Source organism: Triturus cristatus, chromosome 3_2 (genome assembly GCF_964204655.1).
Source record: "Triturus cristatus chromosome 3_2, aTriCri1.1, whole genome shotgun sequence".
NCBI lineage: Eukaryota > Metazoa > Chordata > Amphibia > Caudata > Salamandridae > Triturus > Triturus cristatus.
This window is the reverse complement of record NC_140584.1, coordinates 190,910,817-190,920,524: the sequence shown is the minus strand read 5'-3', so window position 1 is coordinate 190,920,524 and position 9,708 is coordinate 190,910,817. Positions and strand designations below refer to the sequence as shown.

General features: G+C 42.8%; 1 protein-coding gene across 2 annotated transcripts in view; it reads left to right on the top strand.

The window, feature by feature from the left end:
• Positions 1–5,450: 5,450 nt before the first annotated feature.
• The window catches only part of MARCO (macrophage receptor with collagenous structure), a 199,564-nt gene continuing 195,306 nt past the window's right edge, over positions 5,451–9,708 (top strand). The window contains exons 1-2 of one of the 2 annotated variants that reach the window (XM_085647469.1): positions 5,451–5,621; positions 6,835–6,936. In XM_085647469.1, coding sequence (XP_085503595.1) covers positions 5,519–5,621; positions 6,835–6,936 — 205 coding nt within the window. In that variant the 5' untranslated portion in view covers positions 5,451–5,518. The remainder of the gene's footprint in view (positions 5,622–6,834; positions 6,937–9,708) is intronic. The other variant, XM_085647468.1, reaches the window with a different exon arrangement.

The following is a 9,708-nucleotide window of genomic DNA, read 5'->3' as shown; positions in this document are numbered from 1 at the left end:
TGGAGGCAAGCTACTCTTTGAATGTGTGCTGCTGAATGCAGCACATATAGAGAGAGGAAAAAACGAGGAGAAATAAAGTTATTTCTCTTTGTTGCACCTCGCTTATGCCTTCCTTGGGGAGGCATAGGCTTTTGAAGCATTCCCAGGTTTACAGCTGCTTGTAAATCTGGGAATGTGTCAAATACCGTGGGTGTGGTGTTATGTGGAACACCCACTGTAATGTCCATATGAGGCAACGCATCTACTTGCACTGCGTAGCCTCATTGCATATTTGCAAGGCCATGAACAGTCACTTAGGGTGGCTTTTCGTGGCCTTGCAGATACGACTCAGCCCTGTGCGCTACGGGAACATCACAAAAGTGACGCTCACGCGGGGCTCAGGGCTTGTAAATAAGCCCCTTGGTTTTTTCAGTGAACATATAGATATTCACTGAAAAAACTAAAGGTTACAGGGAAGTTACAGTTAGGCTCAGATTTCACTCATACAAAACTAGTGAAATTCAGCAGTTATAGTCAGCTGAACTAACTATACCTTAGGCCCTTACAATGTACTGCTTATGACCTCACATATTACATCACTCATGACATGGTCAGCGACATCAATGATGACATCACTCATGACATCATCCAGTGAGTGAAAGTATGATTTTTTATTAGTGTTAAGGATATATACTAACCTACTACAAAAGTTAGATTAGTATACTAGGTGCAAAGCTAAAGAGTGATATTACTTCTAACATATATCATGTAAGTGTCTGTCTTTTTTTATATACCCATGTGTGAGTGGGTGCCTGAGTGGCTGTATGGGTGAGTCAGTGGCTGTTTGACTGGGTGTTTGGTTAAGTAGGTTGATGTGTGAGTAGCTATACTGGAGAGTGAGCCTCTGTGTGAATGGCTGTATGAGAGAGTGAGTGGATATGAGAGTGCTTCTATGAATGTTTGAATGGGTATGTAAGTGGTTGTGTTGGTGTGTGAGTGTGTGTGAGTGCTTGTATGGGTGAGTGAGTGGCTGTGCTGAGAGACTGTATGGATGAGTGAGTGGCTGTGTGAGTGGCTGTATGGGTGAATAAATAGCTGTGTAAGTAGCTGTATGGGTGAGTTTGTGGCTGTGTGAGTGGCTGTATTGGTAAGTGACTGGTCAAATGAATAGCTGTATGAGTGAGTGATTGTGTGAGTAGCTATGTGAGTGAGTGATTGAGTGAATGAGTGAGTGAGTGGCTCTATGGATGAGTAAGTGGTTGTGTGAGTACCTGTATGGGTCTGTGAATGAGTATGTGAGTGGTTGTGTGGCTGTGTAAGTGGATGTATGAGAGGTTGTATAGGGGTGTGAGTGGGTATGTGAGTGCTTCTATGGATGATGCCATCAGTCATGTCATCAGTAATGTCATTTATGATGTCACTGGCCATGTTATGAGTGATGTAATATGTGATGTCATAAGCAGTGCATTGCTGGGACGTAAGTTATAGTTAGCTCAGCTATCCATAATTTCTGAATTTCACTGAATTTGTATGAGTGAAATGTGAGCCTAACAGATAGTGGTCTAGTGTTCAGATGGGGAGGGAGAAGCATTGGAACAGTAAGCTCTGGAGGCGGACAGGCAAGTGGGGCTGGGGTCAGGTTTCGGGGTGGTTGCTTTTAGTCTAAGGGGGGAATCGGGGTATTTTATGGAAGGGCAGGGAAGGGGGGTCAGGGTACTTTTGAAGGCTGGGGCCGGGTTTGGGAGGGATTTTTTTTAATGGGGGCAGGGTTTTAGGCCTCAAGGTCATGGAAGGGATTTGGCTAATTTAAAGGACAGTGCAGGAGAGTGGGGTCAAGGTAGTTTACAGTAGGGGCAGGGTTTTAGGGCTCAGGGCAGGGGGATGGGAAGGGGTAGTTTTAAGGGCAGGGTGGGGTAGGTGTTAGGGCTCAGGGTGGTGGGGTCATGGTAGTTTTTTAATTGGGGCAGGGTTTTAGGCCTCAGGGCAGTGGAGGGGTTGGGGTAGTTTAAAGGACAGCACAGGGTGTGTTCTAGGACTCAGAGCGGGGCACAGGGGTCAGGGTAATTGATGGTAGAAGGCACGATTTTAGGCCTCAGGACAGAGGAAGGAGAAGGGGTAGTTTTGAGGGCAGGGCAGGGTAGGTTTTAGGCCTCAGGGTGGGGGGGCAAGGTAGTGGGATAGGATTTTAGTGCTTAGGGCGGCGAGGGGGTCAGGGTAGTGGTAATCTTTACCGCGCATATCCCTTTACCAATCATACCTTTACCACAAAATTGCGTGTTAAAGGCATGCGTGGTAAAGGATTGTGTGGTTTAGACACATTTGTGGTTAGGACAGCGTAATAGAGGCACACGTGGTTTAGCCATGCATGCCTCTGTCATGCAACCCCTGTAACCTTTGTTTTTTTAGTGGATTTCGAAACTTTTGTTTATTCTATTTCCTAACTATAATGTCCCTGTAACCTTTGTTTTTTTTTCATTGAATTTATAAGGTTTTTAAAAAAGAAATCCTAAATGTAACCACTAACCTTTGACAGTGTCTGTATGAGTAAGTGCATGAATGTCTTAGTAAGTCTGTGAGTGGGTGTTAGAGTGTCTGAGTGGGTCTGTCAGTGGATGTGTAAATGGCTGAGTAGGTCTGTGAATGGGTGCATATGTGTCTAAGTGGGTCATTGAGTTGGTGCGTGAGTGGGTCTTTGAGTGAGTACATGAGTCTCTGAGTGAATCTGTGAGTGAGTGCATGAGTTTCTGACTGGGTCTGTGAGCGGGTGCATGAGTCTCTGAGTGGGCCTATGAGTGAGTGTATGAGTCTCTGAGTGGGTCTGTGAGTGGGTAGCTGCATGTGTGAGTGGGTCTGTGAATAGGTGCATGTTTATGAGTGGGTCTGTCAGTGAGTGTGTAAGTGGGTCTTTGAGTGGGTGCCTGAGTGGGTCTGTGAGTGAGTGCATGAGTTTCTGAGTGGGTCTGTGAGTGGGTGGATGCATGTGTGAGTGGGTTTGTGAATAGGTGTGTGAGTATGAGTGGTTTTGTCAGTGGGTGTGTGGTAAAAAAAGTAGGGGGGCACACAGGAACAGGTCCTTGTGCCAGCTCCCCCTGCGGCAGCACTCCTGTCCAGCTTGCCTGCATCCGCTACCCTCTGCTGCCTTCGGTTTTGTGCCTCCTCTGCTAGTTTTTGATGACTCACTGCTCCTGCCCTCTATTTTGCCTCTTTCTGCTCATTCTGCCCATTATTTTGCCTGTTTTTGCTCGCTCCTGACCTTTCTGCTCATTTCTGACCCTCATTCTGCCTCTTGCTGCTGGTTTCTGACCTCTACTTTGCCTCTTTTTGCCTCTTTTTGCTCCTTTCTGAACTTCATTTTGCCTCTTTCTGTTCCCTTAATACCTTTAATCTGCCCTTTTATGCTCATTTCTGACCTTTATTCTGCCTCTTTCTGCTAGTTTCTCACATTTATTATACCTCTTTTGGCTCTCTTCTGACCTTCATTCTGCCTCTTTCTGCTCGTTTCTCTCACCTTATTTTGCTCCTTTTGGCTTGTTGCTGATCACTATTTTGCCTCTTGCTAGGTTCTCACTTTTCTTTTCTCTCTTTCTGCTTATCGCTGCTCTTTATTCTGCCTCTTTCTCCTTGTTTCTCAGATTTATTTTGTCTCTCTCTGCTGACTTTGATTCTGCCCCCTTCTGCTCGTTTTTGTGGCCCTTATTCTACCTCTTTCTGCTCATTATTGACCTTTATTCTACATCTTTCTGCTTGTTTCCGACCTTTATTTTGCCTCTTTCTGCTCATTTTCCTAGGAGTGCTGGGGAGCCTGAAGGTCCTGCAGTCCCTGCTTGCTCCCCGCCTCCTGCATGACCCGGCATTGCTTGAGCAATCGATTCATCTCTTTTCCTTCACGCATGTCTGCGGGCAGGGAAAGAGATTATACCTCTATGGCCCGGGGAGTGTGCACTCCAGGAGATAGCAGAAGCCTGCCCTGGGTGGGTGGCGGTCCCTTGGGCCATGTATGGCTCCAGGAAGGGAGCTGAATGAACCCCTTCTTCTGTTTACAGGGGCTGCCCCAGGGAGGTGGTGATCCCCTAGGCCAAGAATGGCCCGGGAGGTGGGGCACTAGCCCCCTATTTTTTTTATAAAAAGAAAGTCCTGGGGAGGTGGTGGTCGCCGGGGCACAAGGGATCCGCGTGGCCCCCCTGCTCCATATTTAATTAAGCCCCAAGGAGGCGGTAGTCCCCGGGGCGGTCAGCGCAGCCCCCCTAGTCAATTTATTTCCAGCCCTGGGGCGGTCATAGTACTTGGGGCTTGCGGGGGTCTGCGATACACCTACATTTCTTTGTATTTATCCCTGGGGAGGTGGTGGTTCCCAAGGCTCGGGGGGGTCTGAGCAGCCCCCGCATTATTACAATTAAGCACTGGGTAGGTAGTGGTCCCTGGGGCATAATTAAGCACAAGGGGAGGGTCCCTCTGTGCCCCCTCCTTTTTTTTAAATAGCCTGCATGCCCACGGGACCTAGAACACTCAGAGGCTATTATGTAAACAAGCAAGGGAGACCACACTTGTTTTTCTTTTTAATTTTGCCCCAAATTCACAGTTCCATTGTGTTCCCGCAGCAATTTTGTTTTTATAAAGGATTTATTGGCCCTGTTGAGGTCACAGGGGACCCTAGGTCCACAGTTAGGGAGTGAAGATATTCCTACCCTGCACCCTTTTCTTTTTTTTAAAGGTTTTTCGTAGGACTTGGCTGATGCATAGTCCCAAAATGCATGCCGGTACTTCTTGGTTGAAAAGTTGCCGACCATTCAGATTTCATCATGGGGATTGTCAGATCCTCGGAAGTTCCGCATCTCTCTATATACAAATATTTTTTTATATCTCCAAAACTACTGAATTGATTTACACCAAATAACAAAAAGGGTTCTTCCTGGACCAAGAGCCACCTTTCTGCCAAATTTGGTGTAATTCCTTCTAGCGGTTCACAGTAGTCATGTCTAAAATTCTCTAGAGAAATTAATATTGGAAAAACACTTTTTTTGACCCCCTTTTTTCTCAGCCCCAACTTCATGGAGCGCCCCAAACATTTTCATGCACAACAAGAATCACAAACACACTTTTTTGGGACAATTTTGTGGAGATTCATCAAATGGTGACACAGATATAGGCAAGTCAAAAAACGCTTTCCCTATGGAAACGTGCTCCTAACTATACCTAGGTAATATACATAAAACACTGTAAGACAATGACCCTGACAAAAGTGTGAGATAATAAAAACCCAGTGCCACTCTACTTGGGAGCAGCAGTTTTCACCAGGTTACTTAAACAGGCAAAATGCTACTTTACATGTGGTTAAGTGTGTTGAACCACGTCCTTCCTTCTTATCTGGAAGTTTTTGCCATTTCATTATCACACACGTTGGAAATGCATCTGGTCACGAGTAGAAAATGCGCGGTCATCGAAATATAGAGCTATGAAACTAGGAACTCACCCTTCTCCTACATTCAGTTGCCCTAGAAGGACGCACAAGAGTGCATCAGATAAGCAATGAAAAACTGAAATGCAGAGTTTGGACGATACCAACGTTAATGATTCCAAAACCTCTCTATATACCGACTTAAGGACGAGTCTTTCTTCCACAATGTCTCCTTTTGAGATTAAAGGTAAAGTATTATATATATATTTTTTATATTAGAAATAAAGGCTTGCGATTTGGCTGCGAATATGAGTGCCTTGAATGGGTTTGCGATATTTTTCTACCAAATAAAATCCGAAACCTGAGGACTCAAATGCGATAAATTCTGCTTATTAATTATAATTCTTGAGCAAATACGGGGTTGTGCAGCGATCTGACTAAATTGGGGCGCTCGAAATCTTCCCCTGTGTAGAGTGTAAGCTTACAAAACATTGGACAGTCTAACTACAAATGTTGATTGAAGTTTTGTATATAAAAATGAAAAAAGATAGTTAAAGCATAACATTATATGAATTAAATTTGTCGGGAAATATGAGTACTATTAATTTTACAACTCGCAGAGTGTTCTTTTTTGAGGAAAGTGCGTTCCCTTGTCATTCATCTTTTAATATTTCGACCTGGGTACAAGTGCTTGGGGGCATATTATCAAGCCAGGCGATAAAATTATCGCCGCTTTAGCGGCAGAAAGCAGCCGCTAAAACGGCGATAATGGGCTTGATAATATGCTCTATGGAATTCCAATTGAAGCCCATGTTAGACTCCTTCACATCTAACATGGGCTTCAATTGGAATTCCATAGAGCATATTATCAAGCCCATTATCGCCGTTTTAGCGGCTGCTTTCTGCCGCTAAAGCGGCGATAATTTAATCGCCTGTCTTGATAATATGCCCCATTGTAAGCTAAATTGTATTTGCACTTTCAATTTACACGGACGTGTAAAAGGGAGCAATACTGATTCACTTACGTGTCCTTTATATCATTCCCTGTTCAAAAATATTGCAAGCTTCTGGGTTTTTGGAAATATGAAAAGCAAAATCTTTAACAGTAAACCATTTTTTTAATAAAAAATAAACACAAGATTTACAGGTCTAATTGATTATAGATACATTTGCCAATATATTATTTCTTCCAGATGTTTTCAGATTGCCTGCTTTCACTTTCACTTTCATTGCAGTAATATAGCAGAGTGTGATTGTAAATATATCTATATTCTTTTTAAAAGTTCCGTTCTTTGGGCTGCTTAAGGGTCTTGCTGAATCGTCTCATGTGGCATTATTGTCTTACGAGAGTTCTGTGCTTCTTGGGAATTGAAAGTGTGTTAGCCACGAAAAGAGAATAAAAAGTATATGCCTTACTGATGAAAATAAACTGACACATTTTTCCTGCGAATGCTTTTCAGAATCAAAAACCAAGAGAAATTCACCTAGAAATTACATTTTGATTTCTATCCTTGTATATTTGGCTGTGCTCACCTGTGGGACAGGGCTGTTGGCATACAAAGGTAAGTGTTTCGCAGGAATGAAGTGCGTCATATAGTTTACTCAAATATGCCGTGATTCATATTTTTCTATGCACGCTAAAATTTGATGCTATTTGTGAATGTATGTTTTTCGAATACAGGCTCATTTGGGCTCAAAACTGATGTACGGGGCTTCCACTTATTCCAAAGTCTTTGCAATGTGCACTCAATGCACCAGTATGCTCCGTATTTCATATATGCGAATGTAGGGGTACATATATATTCATTTCCGGAAGCAGCTTACAACTGTTTCAACCTACCCTAGTCTGAAATTTAGATGCTGTATCAGTCATGTGTACAACTGGCACGACCATTTCGAAAGAGTGTTATACTTGCCTCACCAGATACCTTTCTCGTCTTACAATGCACCAGTTTTAAATATTTTAGATTCCTATTGGTTAAAGTTTTACAATCGTAGAACAATATTTACTTCACGTTAATAAAGTCCAATAAACAGAAATCCTGCATTATGATGAAAATATAGTCGTTTAAAAATATATTATTACATTCACAATATTTTTAGTCTTGCCCTGCATGGGCATGTATAGATTCCTCCTCAAAAGTTGAGTCATTGATAGAGTGCTGTATCTCATTGAGATTATTAAATCTCCAGATTATAAAAAACCTTTTTCTCTTAGAGAACCTTATAAAACCTGCAGAGCAGTGAGACAAATAAATATGTTAATACACATAGTCAAAGTCAAAGTCAAAAAGAACTTTATTCGATTGCTTTTTCAGACAATCATAAAAGCATATAAAAACAGACGGTTCTTAGTACGTAAAAAATATACCATATACAATTAATTATAAAATTCAAGTTAGAAGTACTAATATGCCAAGGCAATCCTTATGACCTCGCTAATTAAAATACAATGCATTTCCTGTGGCTGAGTATTTTCTTTAAGAACATTCCTATTGTCCACAATCTAACAAACGCTGGGCAACATTGTCTCATCCCCCGAGATTTTAAAATTGAGACAATCCATTCTTTCCTTAATTTACTGTAAAATCTACAAAATAAGAGGACATGTATAGTAGATTTTTCTGAGTGATTGTCACAGGGACACAGTTGCATTTCCAGGACCCAATTGTTCATTTTTGGAAAACTTACAAGCCTGTGGAAGATCCCAAACCTAAATCTAGCCAGTAAAAACCTGTCATAGCCACCAGGTACAATTGTTAAATATGGTTGAATGCTAAAAGTAGTTAATATCAGCTGATTATGCTGGACACTAGTCTTTACAATCTCTGCTGATGTTCTTAATGTGTCCAGAAACAGAAGACCCTCTTTTTTTAGGTCCTTTCTAGTAATCAGTTGCATGGTACTTGGGTAGGCAAAATATTTTATGTGGCCCAAGTCACACATAAAATTTCGGACATACCTTTCTCAGGGGATCTTTAAGACCCCTTCCAGTTTCAAACTATCTGTTAGAATGTCCCGGTTCAACTTTGTCTCAGGTTTTGTCCAGATCCTGTGCCATAAAAGAATAGGCTCCATTTTTATAAGTTCGGAGATATACGATAAGCCCAACTTAGCATGACAAACATGCAAAGATGTACTACTCAGAACAGTAAGAATCTATCTTAAAAAGGTGTTTTCCTCCAATTGTAATGGATACATGTCAACGAAACCCCACACCCATGCCCCATACATAGCTGTAGAAATACATTTTGTTTTGAAAATCTGGATGAGCTCTACTGGCGGTCTTCTCCCCAGTTTTCCCGAAAAGTTAACAAGTGCAGTTGTAGTCCTTAAAAACGCTAGCTTTTTTGCTAATACGGCTTGAGTCCATCAATCATTTTCATCAAAGAGTATTCCGAGGTAAGAAAATCTCTTTGTGGGCCCAATCTTCTGTCCTTCTACAAACATATCCCGGCACCTCTGACTACCACGGCTGCACCTCATTATAAAGGTCTTAGAGGTATTCACCCTAAGGCCAAGATGGCCCATGAACTTAGAAAAACTATCTAAAACCCTCTGCAAACCTACTTGCGTGCGGGACATCAGAACTGCGTCATCCGCGTAGAGAAGGGCAGGTATTGGATGTCCAGCTATTTGGGGAAAGTCTTGGTTGCCCTCAGGCAATGCCTTGCCCAGGCTGTTGATATAAAGATTAAAAAGGAAGGGGGCTAGGACACATCCTTGCCTAACACCCCTCCTTATTGGAAATGGGGCAGAGCAATCGCCACTCAGACCAAATCGTACTCGTGCCTTGGTGCCGCTATATAAGCGCCTAAGAAAGTGGATACTTTGAGTGTCCACCCCCATTGCACGAGGATCTCCAACAGCTCTCCATGCCTCACAAAATCGAAAGCTGCAGTGAGATCCACAAAGCTAAGAATAACCTGCCCTTCTACACCCGCGTATACTTTCCAACAAAAATAGCTAAAGTTAAACTCTGTTCGGCCATCCCTAATCCCTCCCAAAAACCGTATTGAATATCAGACAGGACTTTATTGTCCTCTGCCCTTTCATGTAGACGTTCTAAGATTATACGACCAACTACTTTGGTCAAAGAATCCAATAATGAAATGGGCCTGTAGCATCCGGGATCCTGACGGTCCCCCTTTTTGAAAATTGGCGCGATTGTGGATTCAACCCAAGTTGTTAAAAAAGGGGTGAGACAGCTAGCAGTATTTACCTGGGTAATAACTGGCCCCCATAAGGTCATATTTGACTTAAAGAGATCCACAGAGACCCCACCTGGCCTGGGAGCCTTACCGCCTTGACTTGCAGAGAGAGCCCGGTTCACT